The 25,180-nt window shown below is 53.6% G+C and overlaps 2 protein-coding genes across 2 annotated transcripts in view; both read left to right on the top strand.

Annotated features, from left to right (window-relative positions):
- LOC120597598 (metabotropic glutamate receptor 4-like) overlaps window positions 1–4,451 on the top strand; it is a 79,163-nt gene extending 74,712 nt beyond the window's left edge. Inside the window, exon 3 of the mRNA XM_039856151.1 lies at window positions 4,312–4,451. Within this exon, the coding sequence (XP_039712085.1) occupies window positions 4,312–4,451 (140 nt within the window). The remainder of the gene's footprint in view (window positions 1–4,311) is intronic.
- GRM4 (glutamate metabotropic receptor 4) overlaps window positions 4,314–25,180 on the top strand; it is a 38,475-nt gene continuing 17,608 nt past the window's right edge. Inside the window, exons 1-5 of the mRNA XM_039856117.1 lie at window positions 4,314–4,447; window positions 7,486–7,640; window positions 9,745–9,885; window positions 23,734–23,934; window positions 24,187–24,323. Coding sequence (XP_039712051.1) covers window positions 7,538–7,640; window positions 9,745–9,885; window positions 23,734–23,934; window positions 24,187–24,323 — 582 coding nt within the window. The 5' untranslated portion in view covers window positions 4,314–4,447; window positions 7,486–7,537. The remainder of the gene's footprint in view (window positions 4,448–7,485; window positions 7,641–9,744; window positions 9,886–23,733; window positions 23,935–24,186; window positions 24,324–25,180) is intronic.

Genomic DNA, 25,180 nt, shown 5'->3' on the forward strand with positions numbered 1-25,180 from the left:
TGGGGTTTAGTCCAGGTGGCTCTGCTTACATAGTGACCAAGTAGGTGGGAAGCAGTCAGTGGGCTGACCTGAATTCTACCCCTGGTGCAGCGCCGAGAGCCTCATCTGGAGTGGGCTCTGCCCCAGTTGCTATGTGCCCCTGGGCAACGCACTGCTCCTCTTTGGCCTCGATCTCCTCTCTCCAAGTCCAGCTTAGGCCAGGAGGTCTCTGAGGTCCCAACCGCCCCCATGTGCTCAAATGTTTTTGGCAAGTGGCTGTGGCTTTCTGCCCTGGCCCTGCAGGCAGAGGCACTGGCTTGGCGGGCAGCAGCTCGCAGCTGGCACATTGCACTGGGTGCTTGCCTGCGGGCTGGACAGCTGGCCTGTGGAGTGAGGGACTTGCCAAGGGGGAAACAGGAGGGCCTAGGGGCCATGGGAAGCCCCAGACTCCTTCATGCCTCCTCTATTCTTATGATCCTGTGCCTGGAGCTGGGGGCGTTGGAGGGTTCTGGCTTCTGTCCAGAAGTAGGGAGTGAGCTTGTTCCTCACTATGAGGGTTTAATTTGATCATATTTACTATCAGTATGGACTCATGGATTCTTATTTTATCCAATAGAGAGACTGGGAGGCTAAAAGGAGTAGGGTGTGAAGAAGTGCCCTGTCCTTGGTGGAAAGGTTTGAAGTGGGTGGGTGTCCCAGGAGAGCGTTAACCATTGTCCTCACAGTGATGGAGCTGTGGCCACAGGGGCTGGACACGGGAGGGCTGACAGGCTTGGTGTGTGACTTGGGGTCTTTCCAGGGGTGGGGGTGCTGCAGGAGATGGAGATTAACAGAGATCCAGTGACCCGGGCTTCCCTTCCTCTGCCCTAGAGAGGCTTTGGACCTAGGCCCAGATTGCCGTCCCACTTACCAGCTGCGTGAGCTCTATCAGTAATTTAGTACTTCTGAGCCTCAGTTTCCTCATCTGTAAGATAGGGCTGTTAGCACCCTGCCCCCAGGTTGTGTGAGGATTCATTGAGTGCCAGGCATGAAGTGGGTGCCTAGTAAATGCTGGTCCCTCCCAAGCCACTTCCAGTCCTCTCCAGCTCTGGAAGGGGGCCAGGAGGGCGACTGGAGCAGATGCTGTGCCACTTAATTACTGTCATCCCTGGAGAGCCCCTGCGGAGCCAGCCCTTTATGCCCTGCTCCGGGGTACCCTGAGCAGCCATGCTGACTAAGTGGCCCTGTGGGCACCCGGTTTCTTACACTGGGGGCGGTGATATCTATGGGTACTTACCCCAGGGCAGGTGCTGTACCCAGACATGCCTATGTTCATGAGTTCCAGGTGTCCCCTTGACTCCATACCCTACCCCTTTTCCACAACGAGTGGGCTGAAGGGGTGGCAGCAGGAGAAAAATGGTCTGTGGTCAAACTCCTTCTCTGTCTCTCTCTGTGTGATTTTGGGGAAGCCATTTAACCTCTCTGTGCCTCAGTTTCCTCATCTATACATTGGAGCTGTGTTGATTATTCTGACCTCAGATGAGTGGATCCATGTAACATCTGCAGAATAATATTCAACATGGATTAGATGCTCCATAATGTTCACCAGTATCACTGAGCTCTGCATAATGCCCCCCAAACTCACTTCTAGTCCTACCCTCCTCTTGAGGTTGTAAGAAAGTCACATCTGGCTCAGACCATGCTTTCATCTCAAGTGCCTTGTGACTCACTCATATTCAGAACTGTGGTCACCTAATGCTTTCTTTACCTGCAAAATGGAATATGTAAGATATGCCCTGGGGTGTCAGGTGGGGCCATCCCATGGAACCTCTTAGGGGAGCATTGCCCCAAAAGGTTACTTAACCTGAGTTTTTCTCTGTTGGAGAACAATTAGCTCCCATCTCTGCCTCTACCCTTTGCCCCTGGTCTTCCTCCTTTCTGGAGCCAAGTGGCCCACCCTCACCCCCGTCCAGCCTCCTCCTCTTGTCCATCTGTCTCCCCAGATGGGGGAGAAACGTTGCAATTGGCCCACTTTCTAACTGGAAAGGAACCATATGGAGGGTTTAGTTGGAGCTGAGTGTCTGCCCAGCTGCCATTAGTGCAGGGCCAGTGCTGTGAGTAGTGGACTGAGTCTGCTTGGCTCTCCCTGTGACCTGGGACTGGAGTTTTCCCCAAGGACCCTTGCTCCTTCTCTCCTTCTCTTTTTCCCTCCTTCCACATGAGTTCCTGGTGACCATACTCTTTTCTAGAGCTTGGGAGTTCTGAGTGTCTTAGGAGAGATATGAGGAGCTTGGCTTGCCTGGAAAAGGCAGAAAGTAAGGGAGGTGGGTGCTCATCAGCTGAGAGCTGAGGGCCATGACTCCCTTGCCTGCTGCAGAAAAGCAAGGGGTCCACTTCCTGGGGACAGGGATGTGAGAGTGTGTGTGTTGTGTGGCCCCAGGCCTAGCAGGCACCTGGCACAGAGCAGCTCCGCTTCCAGCGCATGTACCTTGTTCTCCCCAGAGTGCTCCCCACATCTGGCCGCTTATGCCTCCTCCCTATAAGACTCAACTCAGGGTCACTGCCTTTGAGCAGACTTCCCTGGCTGCCAGCTATGCCCATGGGTAGAGGCTCCTTCTTGGGTGGAGCTGGGTGTTGGTACCTTTCCCCATGGGGTTGGTAGATGGGTTGCATCCCCTGCACTGTGAGCCCTTTCCAGCCCAGGCCCCAACACAGAGGTGCATGGAGCCTGTGCAGAAGCCTCAAGTGGCCCCAGTCTAGACCAAGAGGTCATTTGGAGGCCCAGGGGTACACAGCCAAGGTGGATGGTTTGAGGCATTTGCTGGGCCCCCAAAGAGTCCTGTTTGAGGCGGAGCTGGGCTGAGACCCTTGAGTGGGACTCAGAGGAGGGTGACGGTCTTAATAAAGGGTTTGGCTTCATTAAGAATAATCCCTCATGCTTTTCTATCAACTGAGCCTGACTCTGCCGCCAGGGTCCCTGGGGGTCTTATTCCCTGGAGGAGAATACCCTTTTGCACCCCAGTAGGGCAGGGACCTGTGTGCCTTGGGGTAAGCCACTTCCATTCTATGAGCCCCGATTTCCTTTTCTGTCAAAGGCAGTTGATGATGAACAGTGGTCTACAAGTGCTTTTGTACCGGGAGATCAGGGGAGAGACACGTCTGAGGCTGGGAGCTGGCTGGATGAAGCGTAAAGGGCTTCCAGAGTTTCTGTGAGCCGCACAGCCTGGGTGTGAGTCCAGCTCCATGATGTATTGACTGCATCCTGACGCTTCTGCAGGCTTGGCGCTGGGCTTCTTGCAGAGGAGTGAGCTTGGGAGGCAGGCTGGCCCTGGTTCCCCTCCCCTAGGACCCCGCCATTGTAGGTAATGGGCCAGAGAAGAAGTGAGAGGAGGGCTCCAAAGCCCCCTGAATCAGCACTCCTTCAGTCATTCCACCTGAAGCATTCTTGTCAGAATGGCCTTCCTGGGCTCTCTGGAGCTCCCCGCTGGCAATCCGCTCACAAATAAGATGGGAAGAGGCTGAGGCGTCAAAGTATCTTGGCAGGCCAAGGAGGGAGCCAGAGAGCCTATACACGAGGGGCCTGCGAGTGAGTGCCCGGAAAGGAACCTGGGAAGACCTGGACGATAACTGTAGCTGGGTTTGCAGCATTGCTGCCCAGGATGTGTGAGTGCCAGTCAGCAGCCATGTGCCCTGCACTTTCCAAGGGGCCTGTTGATGAGCACGGGGCCTGGAGACAAGAATCCTGGGAGATATGTGTATGTGGGTGTGGGGGGCACTAATGGCCCAGGGTGGGCATTTGGCTCTCATTCTTAGATTTACTTCTCTAAACCACCTTATGAGGTGGTTACAATGAAAATAATCAATGTTTACTAAGTACTAATTATGTGCCAGAAATTATTGTGTTTATATACATTAACTCACTTAGCTTTATAACAACCCTATGAAGTAGGTAGCATTATTATCTTCGCTTTATAGATGATGTATTTGAGGCACAGAGAGGTTCAATAAACAGCCTGAGGTCACACAGAAGTAAGTAGCAGAGGCAAGATTTGAACCCAGGCAGGCTGGCTTCTAAATACGATGCTATACTGCCTGTTGCTAGCAGCCTATTTTATATATAGGGAAAGTGAGGCACAGAGAACTTAAGTGACATGTCTAGGATCACCCGGCTGGTAAGTGGTGGAACCAAAATTTGCACTGTGGCTGTGTCTCAGGGGCTAGGAGTCAGGCTGGGGACCTTGGGCAGCCCCCCCCCGCCTTGTTCTCTTGGAGGGAGTATTTGTTGGTGGGTAAACAGGAAGAGAGACTTGTGCTCCCCTGACTGCCCCAGGCTGACCAGTGCCCTTCTTGCAGGGAGCGTGTGTATCGCCCAGTCAGTGAAGATACCACGGGAGCCGAAGGCAGGGGAGTTTGACAAGATCATCCGGCGCCTCCTAGAGACCTCCAATGCCAGGGCCGTCATCATCTTTGCCAATGAGGATGACATCAGGTGAGGGTAGGGGTAGCGGGGCAGGGGTTGGGGGCCAGGGATCCCTGCTGGTGACCTTCCTAAACAAGTCTGATCCCATCCTGGGATCCAGAGGGGTGGGGTAGGCAATGAATGTGGGGCTGGAACACTCCTCAGATGGAGTGCAAGCTACTGCTCGTGAGTACCCCTCCCCTCCCCCTCCATCTCCCTGTGTCCTGCATCCATTCTTGGGAAGTGGGTACTTTAATGGGGAGGCTAAAGCTCTGGGCTTGGTGCCTTAGCTTCTCATCCTGCTCTCCCTCCTACTAGCTCTGTGACCCCAGGCAAATTTTTCAACCTCTCTGGGCCTCTTTTCTGCTTAAAAAAAAAAGGGCCTAATGATGCCTGCCTGATAGTGTTTGAGAGTTTAATGCATGAACGTGCATAAAGTGCTTAGAGCAGTCTGGTATAGCATACGGTAGGCACCTAATGCATATTGGCCAACTCTCAGTACCTCTCTCTTTTCTTTAGTGAGCTCAGAATAGTGGGAAGGTGCCTCAGCTGTGGTGCTAGTCCTGGCTTGGGCACACACTCACTGTGGGCTGTATTGTCCCCTTCCTGGGCTTCAGTTTCTGCATCTGCAGACTGGGAGCAGGTTGATTCTGGGTGGTAGGACCACGCAGTGCAGAAACCCTGGGCCAGCTCAACTCTCTGCACATCTGCCCCTGGGTCCTGAGTCACAGGTCAGAAACAAGATGCCTTTAAAAGATGACCCCCAAGCGCCTATCCTAACTTCCTTCCTTTCTTCCTGCCTTTTCCCTTGTTACCACCTCTCTGAGACTGGATGTCAGGGCCAAGATGGGCCAGGCCTCTGTGATTCCCAGTCTGAGGGGAAATACAGCTCTGGTTCAGAGTCTGGTGGGGAAAGCACATGCCTGCATTTGCAGAGGAGGGTGAGATAGCAGATGTGGTCTTCCCTAGGCTTCGCCCTTAGATAGCTGGTCTGAGCAGGCAAAGCTGCTGTGCCCTCAGGCCTTCCCTGCCTACTGGCCCTGCCTCCATGCAGTTCCCTCCTGCACTGCTGACCAGCATCCACTTTGGGTCCCATCCTTTCCAGTACTTTTTCCCACTTGGTAAAGAGCCCATCCTAGACTCTTAAATTGCAGCAAAACAGATTTCCCCCAGGAGACGTTGCTGGGTTCCTGCAGGGGTGGAGGGGCAAGTTCTGGAAGATCATGAAGACCTCAAAAGATGAAAGGACCAGTTCTAAAGGAGGTGTCTCAGGCAGTGAAAGACCGGGGAGGGGAGTCTTCAGAGTCTATTTGACTCCTCTGAGCTGAGCTCAGAGGTTGCTCCCTACCCCCTCAGTGCTTATGGGTCCCCTAATTCTGTCTCTGGAGGTTCCTGTTGCCTATAGCTCAGCAGCTCCCGGGATTGGGGGGGCCCTTCTGAGCACTCTTTTTCCTCACTTCAGTCTCTATTCCCTGTACTCCCACCTCCCACACCTACCCCAAAGCCCACACTTGTCAGGCCCCACACCCCACCCAGGTATGCCCCCACCCCAGGCCTCCTGCTCAGCTCAGATAGACCCTGGGAAGGGAGGATGAAGGCTCTAGGCCATGTGTCCCAGAAAAGAGGCCCCTGGAGGAGGGGGAAGGGCCTTAGAGTGACTTGGGGTGGCTGTAGGAAGTGTGGTGGGAGGTGGGGGCATTTCCAGAAATCCACATGCATTTCCAGAAGCAAACAGAAGTAAAAATAAACCCAGGTGACTTTGCGGGGATAGGGGCTTGGTCATTTCTGGCCAGCAGGATGCAAGTGGGTATTAATAGGGCTATGGGTGTGGGTTCTGAGAGCAAGCCCTACATTCGGTGAGTATGTCCTGGGGGGGCTGCAGCAAGTTTGGGAGTCAGGACATGGTGGAGGGAAGGCGAGGGCTCTGGGGCCTGGAAACAGGTTTCTCCCTGGTGGCCCTAGGCTGTCCTCCCCCGTGGGTAGCCTCCTGTACAGGGCCAGCAGCCACCCCAATTCTTGGAGTTGTATCTTGGCCCTCACTCATGGGAGGGGTCTGGTCAATTTCTAGTATCCTCGCCTCTCACTTGCTGAGTGATCTTGAACAAGTGGCTCGCCTCCTCTGTGATCCGGTCTCATCCCGTGAAAGGAGCTAGGTTGGGGGAATTCTACCTGGTCCTTCCTGTTTTTCTCCTCCTTGAAGATGTCTTTGAAGGGCCAATTAGTTCATACATCTGTTAACCATTGACTGAGTAACTTCTGGGGTCTCAGCTCTGTGCTGGACTCTAGGGTTCCTGATTTGATTAAGACCACTGCCACAGTAGGGGGTGAGCACCTGGCTGCCCCATACCCTTATACCCATCCAGGAGGGTGTGGGGAGCAGCTCTTTGAAGGACTTGGACTTTTGGCACAGGAGGAAGTTGGGTGAGGAGGACACTGCTGGCAGGGGAGCAACAAGTACATAGGGATAAGAGTGTAGAGGTGTGTGTGTGCACGCACGCGCACGTGCGTGTGTGTGCGTGGGAGGGTGTAAAAATGTGAAAAGGGACTATTAGATGCGGGTGTGGGTTTAGGGTGAAGGTGGCCTGAACCTGAGAGGACAGGTGTTGGGCAGATGTAGTTCTGGAAGCCTGGGCCAGGACATGGGACAGGCACGGAACTAGGGAAACAGGTGTGGTTTTTGCAAGGACAGATGTGGCCCTAGGGGACAGGAGTGGGTCTGGGGGAAAACATAGGCCTGTAGGTAGGCATGGACCCAGGGGACAGGCAGAGGCTTGGGGTACATGAGTGGTATGGGCGAGAGGGGTAGCTGTGGGTCTGTGGGCAGGTGTGGGTGAGGGGCAGAGGGAACCATGGTGGGGGACAGGCATGGGTGCTGGGGCACCTGGACTCATGCGGGGCAGGGGTAAGGGATCTAGGCATAGCCTGGGGCACAAGCATGGGCTGTGAAGGAGAGAGGTGTGTGCGTGTGGGGGTGGTGATCAGCCAAGGGCTCATGAGCAGGTGTGGCCAGCGTGAGGGCAGTTGCATGGGCAGACACGGCTGGGCTGGGCTGGTGTGTATTCCCACAGGCGCGTGCTGGAGGCAGCACGGAAGGCCAACCAGACAGGCCACTTCTTCTGGATGGGCTCAGACAGCTGGGGTTCCAAGATCGCACCTGTGCTGCACCTGGAGGAGGTGGCTGAGGGCGCTGTCACTATCCTCCCCAAGAGGATGTCTGTCCGAGGTAGGCCCAGCAGGCCCAGGCGGTGCACTCACCGCCCCACTTACCACCACTGTCAGCGTCATCCCTAACTGTCCCCTCTACGATCCCCCTGCCACTTCCTTCCTCTCCCACTCCTCATTTTCCCACAGCCTGTCTATCTTCTTCCTTGGCTCACGGCCTCTTTGTGCTGGTCTGAGAGGCCTTTCTGGCCACACTCAACCCAGCAGGATGTGAATCCGGATTCAGGACTTTTCTTCCTCTCTTCTCAGAGGTTTCTGGGTGTGGGAGACATGTGGCACATACAAGAGGCTCATTTATCAAGGACTGTCCTTCATCTCATATACTCCCATCCCTTCTCCACCTGTGACAGGGCCCTTGTCCTGCTGGGAGGGAGTCCTTTGCTGGAAGGGGCTGGGAGCTGCCAGCCGGCTACAAGAAAAAGGTGCTGTGCCAGGGGCAGGGAACTCCCTGCAGAGCCTGCCTGGGTCCGGGAGGCCCTGGGTAGTATTGGGATTGGGCCTGCGCTGCTCAGCAACCTTTCTTCTTGGGACAGAACCCACGGTCACCCTGGGCAGGAATAGACTGCTCTGGCCAGAACCTTACTGTGAGTGAGGTGTGAAGATCCCGTTCATGGCCCAATGTGCCAGAGACCTCACTGTCCTCACCAAAGGGGAGGTAGGCTCCCAGGGCCTTCTCCCCTGCTCTCACTCCGTTCACCAAATTTTCCAAGAGACCAAGGCCTGAGCAGAGGAGAGTCTTGCTCAAGGTCACACAGCAGCATCCTCTATTCACCTTGAAGCAGAGGGAACACAGGCAGCATTTTCCACACCACCCCTCTCAGCCTCAAGCCATAATAAACACAAAATAATAACTATGGCTGTGTATCTACAAATGCCAGGCCCCTTACAGATGTCTCGATTAGTCTTCCCAGCAACCACGTGAGACACTTTTATCCACCTTTAGTAGGTGAATACATTGAGGCTCAGAGAGATTAAGTGACATATAGTGGCTATTAAGTGACAGAGCTGGGATTTGAACCTAAGACTTGCCTGACAAATCCTTTTTCTATCTGGGACATTAAAGAAGCCTTTAGAGCAGTGATTCTCATTTGGGGGTGCTTTTGACCCTAAAGGGACATTTAGCAATGTCTGGAGACATTTTTGGTTGTTGCAATTGGGGGAATTAGCTACTGGCATCTAGTGGGGAGAGGCCAGGGATGTTGACAGCCTCCCTCAACTAAGATTGATGGGGTCCAAAGTGTCAGTAGTGCTAAGGTTGAGAAACCTTGCTCTAGGCCAGTTCTCCATCAATGCCAACATTTCTCCTACAGCTCTGACAGACAGTCATTGAGCGTCCATTGGACCCTGCCATAGCCAGGAAGCTTACCACTTGGTGTGGGCCCCACTGAACTTTCAGGTCTTCTGGCCTGTCCCAAGTAGCTGAATCAACTGCGCCCATTACACGAAACAGTCATCTATGCAGAAGGGGCACTGGGAGGAGAGAGAGGGCATTATTCACCCTCCAGCCTGCCCACCCTGGGACTGTTTTCTGGGCTTAGAGCAGAGTTGGTGAGTCCCCAGGAGCATATCGAAGAGGAGGCTGCATCTGTTAGTGATAGGGGGGTTCTGGACTTGAAGGGAGAAGATCCGGGTCCTGGTCTTGCCGTGTGTGACCTGGGTCATCCCTATCCTCTCTGGTGTGGGCTCCTCTTCAGAACCAGAGAGCTCAGATGCTTCCAGGCTTGGGCACCCCCCCTACAACCTCTCTCACTCTAATCTCAGGACCTCCAGGTGGCTTCTTCTGAAAGAGGCCTGATATTAGCATTTTGGTAGTTAAAATGTGGCAGAAACATGCTCATTGTGTACTTCTTTTCCATAAAGGCAGCAGTTGTAAGATTATACATGCTCCCCCTGAGACTTAATACAGCTCTTTTCATTTTGAATGAAATAAAACGCTCCACATTTTGTTTTTTTCCACCTGGGCCCTGGATCAGAGGCTGTGCTCTTCCCTCCCTCCCTCCCTCCCTCTGCCTGGGGCCATCTCTAAGCCTGAGGGAAGGCGGAAGGACTGGGGACAGGTTGGAGAAGGGGGTTCATGAGGACCTGACGTCCTGGTTCCCTGCCAGGCTTCGACCGCTACTTCTCCAGCCGTACGCTGGACAACAACCGGCGCAACATCTGGTTTGCCGAGTTCTGGGAGGACAACTTCCATTGCAAGCTGAGCCGCCACGCGCTCAAGAAGGGCAGCCACGTCAAGAAATGCACCAGTGAGCACGCGCGCGCCGCCGCCGGGGCCCAGAACGTGGCCTTAGGGGGCGGGGCCAGAATAAGCCCTAAGTGGGTGGGGCGGTGGGGGAAAAGGCTGCAAGCTGAGTAAGGGGCGCCTAAGGCCGATACTGCGCGGGTAAGAGTCCTCAGCGGCCCAGGCAACCAGGCGAGGAGGTGGGCCCCCACTCTGGAGCGGGGTTGTTTGCCTTGAGGGGGTGGGGCCCGAGGAGACCAGGGCCAATCAGAGTTAGACCCTGAGAAGCCTTGGGGGTGAGAGGGCTTATGATGGTAGAAGCCTCTGTGGTCTCTCCGAGGATAAGCAAATGATGACGCTGCTGACTGGGGGAAGTGGCTCCTGTGTCTCGGCAGAGGTGCCATCTGGTCTGTGGCTACCTTGGGTTTCATCTGGAGCCCACAGAACTGAGCTGACCCCAGCAGTCCTGTGTCTAGTCCTAATGCTCCGGGGTCTGAGCACTTTGCAGAAACCATCTCTAACCCCTCCACATTCCCTCAGTCACTCAGCAAACACCAGTTGGACTCCCAGGGCTAGCCTGGCTCTGTTCTAAGCATGGTGGATAGACCAGTGAATGAGAGTCAAAAGTTTCTTGGAGTTTTTATCCTAATGGGGAGACCAACAATGAACAAGATCAATAAGTAAATATAGAATATGTCAAAGGAAAATGTGCAGTAGAAGCAAATAAAACGGATAAGAAAGAGGAGGGCCTTCTTGCAAAGGTAACGTTTGAGCAGAGTCTTGAAAAGGACAGGGAATGAGCCATGGGAGTACAGAACAATGAGTCCATTTTACAGGTAGAAAAACAGATTTAGGGAAAGTAAGTAAAGGGACCTGAGTTTCACAGATGGAAGATGGTAGAGCAGAATTCGAACTCGGATTTGAGCTCTAGGCCTTCAGCCCCCTTTGGTTGCCAGCATGGTATGTCGACATTTGGATGTATTTGGATGTGGGTCCTAATGTGCTCTTGGTCTGGGCAGCTTTGCAGAAGGACCTGGCCTCAGTGACATTGGGAGGGCCCTGGGTGTCCCTCAGCTTGAGAGGCGCTTATGCAAGATGATGGACTTCCTTTTATATCCTCCTGGACTGACTCGTGCAGCTGGGGCAGAGGGCCAGATGACCAAGGGGGCCACTGAAGGGGCTGCAGGGACATGTTGCATGAATCATTGTCAGTGGGTTGGTCCACTAGGACCAGGGAGGAGGGAGCATGATGAGGTGGGTGGGGAGCATGATGCCCTCTGGTGATGAGGGCACACTGGGAATCGTGGCCACTTAGTACTGTGGGTATCCCCTAGGGGCCCAGGCAAGTTCTTGTGTAGGAGAGGTGCAGAGTGTGTGTGTAAGCTTGTATGTTGATAGTGTGTGTATGAGTCAGTATGTAAGGGAGAAGGGGGATGTGTGCATGTGTCTTATGTGAGGGATTATGTTCCTGGGTGAGCTAATAACCATAAATGCCACCGTTTATTGTGCATCTGCTATGTTCCAGACACTTTGAAGACATTATCTCATTTCACTCTTACAACAGCTCTAGGGACTTTTATGACCCCCCATATTATGGAGGAAGATATGGAGAGTCAGAGAGGCTAAGCAACTTGCCTAAGGCTTCACAGCAGAGTCTTCATCAGGCGGTAATCACAGCAGAGGTGCAAGTAGTCCAAACATGTCTGGGTGTGGGAGGCTGAGCTCTCATGGGTAGGGTGACTGTGCATCTTGTTCATTTCTTTTCTCCTGGCATAATTATTGAGAGCATCCCCCATCATTCTCAAAAGCGCCCAAGTGGGGATGGAAAATTATGGTTAACTTGATTATAGGTCATCAGATGTGGCTTGGGGATGAGGATTAGTGAGACTGTAAGTGGGGCTAGATGGATAACTGGTCTAGCCTGCCAAGGATACGGGGCTCTCTGGAGTCACTTCTTGGTCTGGGAGGGACGGTTGGGGAGCAGGCCTTGGTCAGTCCATGTAGGCTCTGTCCAGACTCAGTCAGGTCAGGATTTGCAAACATCTCCCAACTGGGCAGGTGAACCAGGGAGAGGGGCACCTCTCTAGCAGCCTTCAGGGAGGTGTGGGGGAAGCAGGACCAGAGCAGGATTCAGAAGAGTGTACTGCTTCACCGTGAGCCTGAGGCAAGCTCCATGGCCTCTCTGTGCCTTTGCTTTCTCATCTGGGTAATGGGATTGATGGTGAGCCAGACCAGAGGGTGTCTCAGGACAAGTGAGAAAGTGTTAATGGAGGTCCTTTATGAATTGTAAAATGGTGGTTCTCGAGCCCGACTGTGCATTGGCATCACCTGGGAACTTTTAAAATGATACCAAGGCCCTACCTCCAGACCCACTGAACCGAACCTCAAAGGTGGGGCCTAGGCTGTGGTATTTTTTTAAAGCTCCCCAAATGATTTTATGTGTATTTAGGGCTAGGAAACTTGGGTGGGAACAGAGGTTCCCGAGCCTTGTTCACATTCAATCATCTGGGGACCTTTTAAAACTACTGATGCCTGACTCCCACCTCCAGACATTCTGATTGAATTGGTACTGGATGCAACCTGAGCATCAGGATTTATTTTAAAGTGCCCCAGGTGGTTCTATTGTGCAGCAAAGTTTGGGTGACTCAGAGGGAGAGGTGAGTGATGGGAAGGAGGATAGCATGAACCCCAGGCACAAGCAAAGGGGCAGAAGCTGGGGTGAACAGAGCTGCAGTGAGGAATGGAAGGACAGCACCTCGTAGCTAACCTAGATTCTTCTTGCTGCATTTGAAACCCCAGCAGAGGCTAGTAAGAGTGCTTGTGTGGCCCCAAATCAGGTGCGGTGAGTCCAGTGAGCCCATTCATCTCTGAGTGAAGCGAGGAGTGGAGGAGCTGCTGAGTCCTGCTGTGGGTCCTGCCCTAGTTTGAGTTGAGCTGGTCCTTTGGGAGAATGTTTTAGGCCAGGAGGACTGGTGTGACACCCCTGGAGTGCTGGCTCTGGACTGGGCACCAGAAAGGGGCAGGGGAAGGACTCTTCCCTGGGTCTGAATCTGACTCTGCCTCCTCCCTGCTGTGTGACCTTGGACAAGTTATTTAACCTCTCTGAGTCTCAGAACCTCATCTGTAGAACAAGGAAGACAGTACTCATCTCAACGGGTTGTTGTGAGGGTTGGAGAAAATGTGTGTAAAGAGGCTGGATGAAAAACGATGCCTAGGAGAGGTGCTGATGAAATGGTTGTCGTTGTTGATATAGAGAGTGAGTGAGAGAGGTGGGATTTATAGGCATTTGAGTAATTTAACAGCTCAAGTCTGTTGGTACTGACTCTGTCAGCTATAGGATCCAAGATCCTGAGGGTGAATGTTCTAGGCTGTCACAGGTGTTGCACCCATTTATGGAATAGGAGACTGAGGCAGTTTGTGAACATCACAGCACTGGAGACTTGGCAGAGTTGGAGTCACCCCCAGGCAAGCCTGTCTCCAGAGCTGGTGCCCTGCCGCTCCTGCTTCCTTCTCTCTCACTCCCCCAGGCCCCTCTTTCTTCCCCTCAGCCAGCTCCGTATTCTCCATCTACCCCCACTCTGTCTCCAGAGCCCGGCTTTCCACTCATCTCTTCTAAGATGCCTGCGCCATCCACACTGGCGGCTGTGGATTGGCCCACTCTGGTCCGCTCAATGCTAATGGATTCAATAGTCAGCCTCTGCCTGCGTCAGCCCTACAGGCCCTGCCTGGCCTGCCCAAGATTTCACAGTGAACACTCCTGTGCTGCCCGTCCTTTGCTCTGCCAAATCCATTGTCTGCCATCCCAGGTCAACGGATCGGTCCAGTGGCCTTCTGAGAGGATGGAAAGGACCTTCTCATTCTGGGGTATAATGCTTGGGAAGGTTTGATACATCCTTCAAGGCTGCCTTCAGTTGAATTCCTTCCAAGACAAGGATTTGAGAGCAAGTAGTTTATTCGGGAGGGGATCCCAGGAAACACTGGTAGAGGAGGGAAGGCAGCCATAAAGGATGGGGTACCAAGCAGGTTGCCACTGAACAAGCTGGAGTTTTACTCTCCTGGGGCTGTGGGGACAGAGGATCATGCCTTTCAGTCATCCCACTGGAGGTGCCAGAGCGGGAGCTGGGGAATGTGTATACCATTTTCCAGTTCCCATCAATCATTGGTGGCTCTCCTGGAGCATGTTAATTCCTCAGCACCTCCAGCCTGCCAAATGCCCGGACAATGAGGGCTTCTGTGACCAGAGAAAGTTCAGAAGAGTATCAAAAGCTGGCAGTTGGAGATTGGGCTGGTGTGTCTTGAAATGGTAAGGGTGAGGTGGTATGGGTGAGCAGATTGGGTGTGAATGCTGGTGCTCCCACCTCCTAGCCTTGTGGCCTCAGGCAGTTCACGTCACCACCTGAGGCCCTAGTGTCTTCATCTGTAAAATGGGAGACATATTACTCACTCCTATCCCCCAGAGCCCTGTCCCTGGCAGAGCTGCTTCCCTTACAGTTTCCTGGAGAAGGGACGGAGGTGATCTGCAGGAAGCACTTGCAGATGGCCTGTGGATCACTCCACACCCAAGTAAGATAGGGGTCACTGAGTGGGCATCTCTGCAGCTGTCAAGGCCTGTAGGAGGGCAGCGCCTGCGTACCTCCTCTTCTCCTGGATCCCTCCCTAGGAGCCTACAGAGCAGGGTTTGGGAATTAAAGCCGTAAACAAGGCAGATGTGGCATCCGTCTTTTTGACAGCGCTGCCAGCCAAGTGATGGGTGAGTGGAGGAAGGCCCAGTTTATGAGGAAATAGGAGAAATTTACTGCTTGCTGTTCCTGGGGGCCAGGAGCTCTGAGAGGGAGGGCGGCTGCATGGCAGCTGGGATTGTGTGGGAAGATGCCGATTACCCAGCCTGTGCTGATAGTGACAACAACGACAACAGCTAATATTTATATAGCATTTATTGCTTGTCAAGCTCTGTGCTTTGCACTTAATTCTCATAGCAACCCATTTTACAGATGAGAAAACCAAGACATAGGTTAAAGAGTTGCCCAAAGTCACAAGGTAATTCGTAGTAGAACCGAGATTTGAATCCAGGCTTTCTAGCTCCAGAGATGTTTTGCCTCAGGCCAGCTGATGTCCCAGCCCCTCTTGGCTGTTCCAGCCTGACTTTGAAGGACCTTCCCAACTCCACATTCCCAAAAGGAACCAAGGAAGCCTCCTTCCTGGAGAAAAGAAGGAAGACCGATATTTGGAAGTACCTACTATGTGCCAGGCTGTGCCACCCATTAGAGGAACTCACATTTGCTCAAGCCATCAGCCATGTTGTGGCCAGGGGGATCCTGGGCCCTTCCCTCAATGCTGCTTCTCACTTGTTCAGCTAGCATTTACTAAGGGGCTGACTGTGTGTCCAGTCCTTTGCTGGGATCTGGAGCTGTCCCTGCAGGTGGGAGACAAGATGGCCTTGCAGACAAGGTGGTACATGATGGTGTGCTCCCAGCAGTTAGAAAAGTTGGCCTCCAGAAATGACCTAACGAGAGGTCAGAAGTCCTCACTGAGTAGGTGATACTTGAGCAAAGACCTAACAGCAACGAGAAGGGAGGCATGTGGAGACCTGGGGAAGAGCATACCAGACAGACGGCACAGCTTGTGCAAAAGCCCCAAGGTAGGCTCATACCTGGCAGGTCTGGGGAGCAGTGAGAAAACCCATGTGGCTGAAGCTGAGCAAGCAACAGGTAGATGAGGTCAGAGAGGGAGTGTGGGGGTGGTGCAGATCATGTGGGCCTTATAGACAGTTTGTAAGGATTTAGTCTTTTATGCAGAATGAGACAAGGCCGTTGCAGGGTTTGAAAGAGGATTGACGGGATCCGATTTATGTTCTAACAGGCCCACTCTGGCTGCTGCCCAGAGAGGAGAGAGGGATGCAGATAGAATGGGAGGCTAGTGCCATAGCCCAAGTGGGAGGTGATGGGAGCCTGGAGCAGGGTGGTGGCCGTGGTGGAGGTGGTGAAAGGGGGTCAGATTTCTATAAGTTTTGCTGGGCAGCCAGAGTTTACTGAAGTGAGATTTGAGGTGAGAGAAAGATGACAGAAAATCAAGGATGACTCCAAGGTTCTTGGCCATGAACTGAGATGGAGGTTGTGGGTGGGGTGGGAGTGTCGGGCTGGAGAGGAAAGTTAGGAGTTCAGTTTAGGACCTGGAGAGTGAGAGTTCTGTGGGTGTCCTTGTGGTGCGTGGGGTGAGACCTGGAGTTAGGGGAGAGGTCCTGCTAGTTCTATAACTTGGGGAGTTGTCAGCATATGGATGGGACTGACTGGGAGCACAAGGGAGTGAATATGATTAGAGGTCTCTGAGGACTAAGCTCTGGACACTGGAATGTCAAGGGGGTGGGGAGAGGCGCTGGCACAGGAGCTGAGCAGGAGCTGCCATGCAGGTGGCGGGGGGACCAGAGCTGGGGTCCTGGAGTGAAGAGAGTGCATCCGGGCGGAGGAAGTGACCGACACCCTCACATGCTATTGAGGGGTCCAGTGAGATGAGAACTGAAAATAGATCACCGGCCTTAGCAACCTGGAATTTTCTTGGAGAGGAGGGTGTAAAACCTGGATTGGAGTTGATCAGGAGGTAAGCAGAGGAGAGAAGTTGACTGTGAGTCAAGATAACTTTTTTGAGCAGTTTCATTATAAAGAGGGAAAGAGGGATATTAGTTGGGGTGAAGTGGGGTCAAGAGAGGGTTTTTGTTGATTTCGGTGGGGGAAATTATAGTATATTCTATATTGATGGAAAAGATCCAGCAGAGGGAACACTAGATGCTGGAAGGGGAAAGCATGGCTGAGCGATGCGGGAGAGGAGATGTCCACGTGTGTGTGTGAGGGGTAGTGACCATGATTCAGACTCCCAGAGCTTTCAACCTTTTACTACTCCCTGGCCCCGGTCCTACCCTGTCTGAGCTAAGCCCAGGTTCCCGGGGTAAAGTGTGCAGGCCTCAGAACCAGCGAGTGGCAGAGAGCAGTCTTCTGGGAGCTGGCCTGTGTAGGTGCCAGGCATGGCCTCAATCACAGGTGTTACTGTTCTCTAATGGTCCTGGGTACCAACCTCATTTCACAAATGAGGGGACCAAAGCCCACAGATGCTAAGTGACTCATCAGGCCCACAAAAGGCTGAATGGGCGGGGGGGCTTTCAAGCTGCTCCCATCTGGCCCCGATATACATGTCCTATTTCTCTAATGGGTCTGTAGACTTTGGGGTACATATTATTAAGGTCAGGCTCTCAGGGACCCAGGAGTTCCACGATGATTCTCAAACTTTATATTTTTACCCCGCGGCCATCCAGAAGTGGTCTTTACCGATTGCAAAGACACTACTACTTCTCCGTTGCTGTGATCATTTGCAGCTGGAAGTCACTGTCATAGCCAGGACTTCAGCTTCAGTTAGTATTTTCATCCTGGGGTCATATTCTTGGTAGTCTGAAGAATTGTTTTTATTCAAAAGGGGCCTGTGGCTAGCTCAAGGTTGTGGAGCTCTGGGCTGTAAACAACCAAATAGCTCTTAGATCTGGAAAGAGAATATTCGGGAGTCAGAACCCCACCCCTGCTGGGCATGCCACTTTACCTCCCCACCCCTAAGGTTATCCCCATCTGCTCCAACCAGTAACCCCCTAGACACCTGGGCTGGCTTTGCGTTCCCTAGGACAGGAGTTGGTAGAGAGCTGAGGTCGAGTTTTGGGGACAGACCTAGGGATGGAAGGGACCAGGCTGAGTTGTTTAGCGATACCCCAGACTGGAAAGCAGGTGGCTTGATGGAGGCTGAAAATTCAAGGGGAGGGGCCAGCAGAAGCCCGGATGTGGGGTTGACGAACAAGTGTGTGACTCTGGAAGAGGGAGAGCCTGCCAGGCAGGACAGGGGTGTGGTGGATCCTGGCCTTGGCAGCAGGACCAGGAAGTAGCCTCAGGAAAACCCTGTGTTTCAGGGAGGTGACAGGGAGAGTGGCTCAACCACAGGTGGAGTCAGGAAAGAAGGGGAGTGGCCAGGAAGTACAATGTGGCAGCTTTCTCTCCATCTGAATACGGGCAGTGAGCTGACCTGGGCCCCTATCCACAAATGTGTGTGTGCGCACGTGTGTGTGTGTGTGTGTGAGAACCAGCACATACCAGGTGGCAGACAGAATGGAAGGGAGGCCTTGGGCTAGGGCAGAGGCCCCTGGGGGAGGGAAGTTATCCAGTGGAGGAGTGTTGGGGAGGAGAGGGAAACAGGCTTATAGAGGATTGCTATGGACAAGGTATGATTCTGTGTTTTATATGTGCACCTCCTTCAATCCTCCCAGTGGCCCCTCAAGGTAAGTGATATTATCCTGAATTTACATCTGAGGAAACTGAGGCTCTAGGAGATGAGTTACTTGGCCTGGGTCTTATAGCTGGTCCATGGCAGGGCCAGGAGTCAGGGCCAGCTGTGTTTGCTTGGTCTGCTATATCAGACAGCTCTCTCTCTGGGTGTATCCTGGTATGTACGCATACCTATGTGGGGTAACATGTGTGGACCTCAACCTGTGACAGCAGACACTGCTGATGCCCCGGGGCCCCCTCGGCACTCACCGTCCCTGCCTTTGCCAGTGGAGTCAATGCCCCTGGGAGCAGCCCTCAGCCTAAGCCTGGCGGGAGCTGGGGTCTTTTTCCCCAGATGAGACAACCCTGAGGCATGTGCTGTACAGTCTTCTAGAGGTCGCCAGCAGGACTGAGTCCCACACCCAGGAAACATGGCAGCTTTCTTTCACAATACTCACCCCACTTCCACCCCCTTCCCCACACCAGTTAAGCAGGTCATCATCACCTCCCAGGTAAAACACTTGCATTCGAATCCTTGTCAGGACCTGCTTGTGGGGCTTTTCGGACTGATAGTGGGAGAATCTGAATGACCACGTGCTTGTGTGAATGCCATACTAATTGTGTAATGGAATGTCATACTAATTGTGTAACTATATATCTTGTGTGTGTTTATAGGTACATTTTTGTTTAAATAAATCTGAACATGAGTATGTGTACAGACGTGTACAAACACAGGCAGGTTTGCGTGTTGCTATTCTATATGTGTTGATGTGAAAATATGTGGGGATATATTCGGTTGGTTTTGTATCCTGTGTGCGGGAGCTGCTTTATGAGCGTGCGTGTGTGTGTAGAACTCAGGAGGATTGCACTGGGCGGGGTGAGTTGTGGAGAGGTGAGGGAGAGTCAAGGAAGAGCTCTGATTATTTCAACCTTGAAAACTCATTTCAATTACAATTTACAACCTGCAGACGAAGGCTGCAGTCACCGTAGTAACCACAGCTGCGGGGTTTTGATGGAGAAAATCTTCTCCGGATGGTTCCCTGGCTGGCTGTCACCCGTGGCAGAGCCAAACGCATCTCTGGCTCATTGTGCCCGAGGACGCAATTAGGACATCTTCAAACTGTTGCTGCTGTCATTGCTGCCATGTGTCTGGAATTTATCTCTTCTACTAACTCTCAGAAATGTGTGTCTTGCTTCCTCCCAGAACTGTGGTGCCCTGCCCGGGCCTAGGGGTCTCACCCACTCATGAGAGGGCATTTTCTGACCCTTTTTCCCTTCATGGCCACTTACCTTCTCTAGCCGTGCAGACAGGATCCTTAACTCCTCGTTAGGCCTGGCCTGACAGCTGGCACAGGGCATGGGCCCCAGAGGAGGGCAGAGGAGGCAGTTTGGGGACTGGATGGAGGAAGAAGAAGGGGAAGGACAGTTCAGGATAGTGGAAACTCTTTTGGAGCCAGAGAGATTGGGTTCAAATCCTAGCCCTGCCACTTACCAGCCAGGCCAATCCCCAGGTATGTGTGAACACCTACTAGGTGCCAGAATTCTTGCAGACTCTGGAGACTCTGGGTATGTCACTCACCACCTGCAAACCTGTTCCCTCCTCTGTGAGGGGAGCAGTCCAGCCTACGTCCCAGAGCCTCAGGGAAGAGAAAATGCCAAGTGCTTGAAGGCTCCTGGTGAGCGCCAGCACGGCTTTTGGGTTATTTGTTGAGGAGCCGGGGGATGTGGAGAGCTCGCTGGTTATGGGCACAGCTTCAGGCGTTCAGGACAGAGCACCTTGTTCTTGTTTAACTTGCATTTGTGATTCCTGTACCCCTCCGCCAAATGTGAGCACTCAGGCTTTGTCATTGTTGCTTCCTGTTGGGGTTTTGGGAGAAGGACCTTCAGGGTTTGAGGAATGTGTGTGCGCATGTGCGTGTGTGTGTGTGTGTGTGCATGTGTGCGTGTGTGTGTGTGTGTATGTGTGTGTGTAGAGGGTATGCTCAAGACTTGGTGCTCCCTTGTAAGTAAAGGTCCTTTGCAGGTCACCTCGATGCACCTGTTTGCTCAGCTGTAATTGGGCACAGACTTGAGGCAGAAGTCAAGGATGTGAAAGTGTGTTGAGAAGTCATGAAGTCCATGGCTAGCACCATGAGAACTCAGGTGGAGATTTGGAGGGGGCAGTGCTCAAGGACCACTGAGGGTCCACAGGAGCCTCTTCAGGCAGAGGCAGGCTTCCCTGAGGTGAAAGTGCTCCTGTGGGGTCATCCTCACTTCAGTGCCAGCACAGGTGGCTTCGCGACCCCAGTGAAAGCACTCTGTCCAGGACCCGAGTTCCAGGAGTGGATGCTTCAGCCAGACCCACTGAAGAAGGACCCCTGGGAAGACAGAGAGAGGAGAGGCGGAGGCAGCTCAGTTGGGGAGATGCAGCCAGTGTCTTTCAGCTTGCGTGTGTCCTTGACGTTAGAAGAGAGTGGCCTCCTCTCTGCAGTGGCCGCAGCCTCCTCCTTCTCTGTCCTGGTTAATAATTCAGTCTCTCATCCATCCATACTACAGCGAGGATGTGATGGGAACTGCAGGGGAGCTGAGTCTTACCTTCTTCAGACTGCAGAGGGCAGAACCTGGGGGCTGGAGGGAGCAAGTGTGGGGTCCGGGGCGGGTGCTTTTCAGGCCACCCTTCAGCCCCTTTTGGCACCCTTCGGTGACAGGATTGTCCCTTCCATTTCTCTCCCAGCTCTCAGAACCTTGTAATCAGAGGCCTCAGACAGGGGGTAGGCTGGCGAAGCTGGAGAATTCACTTTTTATATTCATCCCATCTCTGTTTGCGCCTTGGCTTAGAAATAGCTTTGCCTGTTTGCAAAGCTCTGCTGGCCCAGAACTCTGATCCCGGCCCTATGAGATAATACCATCGTTATCCTCATTTTGCAGATGAGGAGACTGAAGCCTGAGAGATAAAGTGACAGGTCTAAGGTCACATAGCTAGAGGTGTTGATGGAGCTGGGGTTCCAACCCAGGGAGTCTTGTGCAAATGCAGTGCAGCAGTAGCAGATAGTGAGGAGCTTAGCTGACCACTGAGAAACTAGGGGGGCAGCCTTGGAGCCCACCCCATCTCCAGCCCTAAGGCGACACCATAGGGCTGTGGGCTCTGTCTGGACCAAACAGTACCCCCAGAGCCAACTGTACAGCTGCCCCCAAACTGTCCAATCTGAGTAATGGTGACTCTTGATCTCTGGCCCCGAGGTTGGGGAAATGAGCCAGGTTCAGCCCTTGATCACAAGGTCTTGGTGGCTGAGGCAGGGATATGAGACATGCCACCAGCTCCACAGGAGCCCTAGGCAGCCAGAGTACAGTGGATGTTCCCGGATAAAAACACAAAACCCCAGGGGGTGAGCTGGTTGACTCCTACGGCCTCAGGTCAAATGCAGTCTGGGATGCAGGGCAGGGGAAGGGGCTGGAGCTGAGAGTGCTCGTCCTGTCACCTAGAGGCTGGCTGTGTGATCTGGGGCTCCCCTCCCTGGGTTTCGGTTTTCTTGTCTATAAAATGACAGAATTAGAGCAGGCGATCCCTATGGTCCTGCCATTCCTGGCATTGTGATCCCAGCATTATGATCTGTGAGCTAGGCTGAGAATGGGATGCGGGCCTGGCCTTGGGGTCCGCTGGCTGGTCACCTGGCTAGCCGAGGGGTGACAGATGCCATAGCCTGTTCATCTCACACTCTGGAGGGTGGGGTGGTGACCATCCTTCCAAGTGTGAGGGGATTAGATGGTGGAGCAGACCACGGAGACAGCAGTGTGTTCTGTACCCCGTGTCTTGCCTCTGAGGTGTTGAAGGAGGGGGATGGACACAGTGAACTTTGGAGTTCCCAGGGGATTAGGGCCTGATGCTAACCCCAACCTGACTCCACACAACAGAACTAGGGGCTCAGGACAGTGGCCCATGGGGCTGGGCACAGGTGTAGCCACTCATACTGCTGCCTGCTGGGGAATTACTTTGGCAGGGTGTGGCCTTGGCCATCTAGCAGGGCGGCATGGGGTGGCGGTAGCTTATGAGGCTTAATTTCCTTGTTCTGGCCTTGAGGAAGAGGCTGCCAGCCATGCTGTGTGCAGGGGCTGTGGCCTCAGGAGGGGAAGCCAGGCTTATGCAGTGCTCTGCTCATCCTCTCCCCACATCCTGCCATCCTCCTGCCCCCATGTCCTCACCTCAGAGTCCCTGCCCCCTTCTCTCTCCCCTCCTCACTTTCTTGTCCCCCGCTCCCCCAAATCTGGCTCTTACAATCCCCTCAGGCATAGTGTGGTACACAGGCTTGGAGCCAGAGTACCTGGGTTCAGATCCAGCTCTGTATGGTCCTGGAACGTCACTGAGCTTTTTTGTGCCTCAGTTTCTTCATCTCTATAACAAGGATAATTCCTCACCTCATAGCATCGTTGTGAGAATTCAATGAGTTAATACATATAAAGAGCTTAGAACAATGCTGGGCACAGAGAAGGTGCTCAGGAGAAGTTAGCAGCCCTTATTCTTCGTTATCATTGTTACCCCAGGGCCCAGGCCAGGAAGCACCTCCTCCTCCAGAAAGCCATGCAGGCCTGCTCTCCCCAAGGGACCTTTGTCACCTACCTCAGAAAGCCCGCATCCTGACCACTTAGCACAATAGGAATGTGGTTTAGTCACCTACTCTGTGCCAAGTGTTTTCTGTACCTCATCTCATTTAAGTCTGGCAGCACCTCTGTGGGGCAGGATTATGATGTCCTTTTCACACCAAGGCCTCAGGCCGCCAAAGGGTTTGCGCAGGGCCCAGAGCATAGGGGTTGAGTGTGCCCAGAGCCTGGGGAGTCAGAATGGGAGGCCAGCACCCTGAGACCACGGCACCCTTGGGGAGCCACTTTGGTCTGCAGTGAGAAGGGGGTGGGGTGAGTTCCTCATTTTACAAAGTTTACTCACCCTGGCTAATGGAGGGTCACTGACTTGGGGGAGGAATGGGTGGGGACAATGGTGTCTTCTGGTATCTGGGGCAACTAGAGGCCATTGAGGGCATCTCAGAAAGCCTGGGTCCTGAAACTTGAGGGACTGTGGCCAGTTTCTCACCCTCTCTGCACCTTAGTTTCCTTATCTATACCCCGTGGTAGGGGTAGTGTCCTCTGGCTGGAGTGGCTGCCCATGGGTGAGCTGTTGTGGGGGCACCACTGCCCTCAGTGACAGAAAGAGTTCCTGTTCCAGTGATTTTCCAGCCTGTGCCAGGACCAGCTGTCCCGTGGCTAGCCCAGGCCAGGCTTGGGGCAGGAAGGCAGGCACCATAGCTACAGGGTGATGGTGACAAGGGTGTCTGCTCTGGCTATTCTGGGGTCTTGGGGCACAGGGTCCAGGGGTACAGTGGTGAGAGCAGCGGGCCCTCCCCTTCACCCTTTGGTGCCATTCCCCAGGTACCTCCAACAGACTGTCCCCTGGGGTGATGGAACAAGCACTGGGCTAGGAGCCAGGAGACCTGGGTGCTCTTGGATAGGCTCTGCCATCTTTCTAGGCTCCAGGGACTGCTCTGGTTCCCACTGCACTGTCTGCAAGGATGGTGGGCCTCGTGGGCACCCCCACTCTAGGTGTTTCATTGCAGACCGTGAGCGCATTGGGCAGGACTCAGCCTACGAGCAGGAGGGGAAGGTGCAGTTCGTGATTGACGCCGTGTACGCCATGGGCCATGCACTGCACGCTATGCACCGAGACCTGTGTCCGGGCCGTGTGGGGCTCTGCCCACGCATGGACCCCGTGGACGGCACCCAGCTGCTCAAGTACATCCGCAGTGTTAACTTCTCAGGTGGGGGCGCAGTGCATGGCACCACCCAACCCAGGTATCCTGGGCCATGCAACCAGGGAAAGGGGTCCTGTGCTCTGTGGGATGGGGTTGGGGGATCTCTTCAGATGTTTCTAAGGGGTGAAACCTCCCCAGATATTCCATGCAAGGATCTCCCCAGAGGCGTCTCTGCCCTGGGCTCACAATCCTCTCAACCTTTGGGAAAGGCTCAGCAAAGAAACTGAGTGTATGACACCCACTGCCCCCCGCCCCCAGGCATTGCAGGGAACCCTGTGACCTTCAATGAGAACGGAGATGCGCCTGGGCGCTATGACGTCTACCAGTACCAGCTGCGCAATGGCTCTGCTGAATACAAGGTCATAGGCTCCTGGACTGACCACCTGCATCTCAGAGTAAGCACCTGGGAGGAGGGCAGGGAAGGGTCCCGGGAAATGGAGGGAGTCACTCACCGCACCCCAACCCTCAGGATGGGGGGCTGAGGGGAGGCGGCTCCTCAGTAGCCCTGATACCTGGAATTGCTGCTGCCAAGTTGGAGTTTCCTTCCATGCTCCCTCCCAGACCTCAGGGGGCCCTGAGGCCCCCACCCCAAGACAAAAAGGGCAGCTGGACTTCTACTTCCTGTCTGCCTCTGCCCTTTCCCTTGGCTTGGAGCCTTCTTGCCTGCTGCCCACTTGTAGGGTAAAAAGCTCTAGATAGACAATTCATACTGGAGTGAAATGGCTCGAAGGTTTGGTGGATGTGAGGTAGTAAGGTGGGGAGGAGAGGGCTGCGTTTAGACAGAGGATGATGTCTTAAGGTAGAGGGCTCAGTCAGATGGTGGGAAGGGAACTGTTTGAGAATTAGTCCTCCAGCACTGTTAAAACACGCTGGAAAGCCATCATTTTTCTGGGTATTACGGGGGAATGGGGAAGAACTCCTGGGTCCCCCTAGCCACGCTTTTTCATCTCACAGTTGTTCCAGGGACGTGGTGGCTTTCCCTCTTTGGCCCTTGGTGTCCCCAGCCATGAAATAGAGCAGTGTTTTAGAAAGAAAGGTTTTGTAGTTAGTTCCCCAAGGAAATGCCTATGGACTTGGTTCCTACCTTGCAAAGTGAAGAGGTAAGCGGTACTCAGGTAGGCACAATGTGACATCTAGATGGCCCAGAGAGGCTTCAAAGGCCCAGGTCCATGTCTTGCTTCAGCTGTCCTTGTTCCAGATCCTGGGAGAGATGCATCATGTCTCCACCGTCCCCTCTTGTAATAATCTCTTC

The sequence above is a fragment of the Pteropus medius genome, unplaced genomic scaffold (genome assembly GCF_902729225.1).
Source record: "Pteropus medius unplaced genomic scaffold, Ma_sr-lr_union100, whole genome shotgun sequence".
Taxonomy (NCBI): Eukaryota; Metazoa; Chordata; class Mammalia; order Chiroptera; family Pteropodidae; genus Pteropus; species Pteropus medius.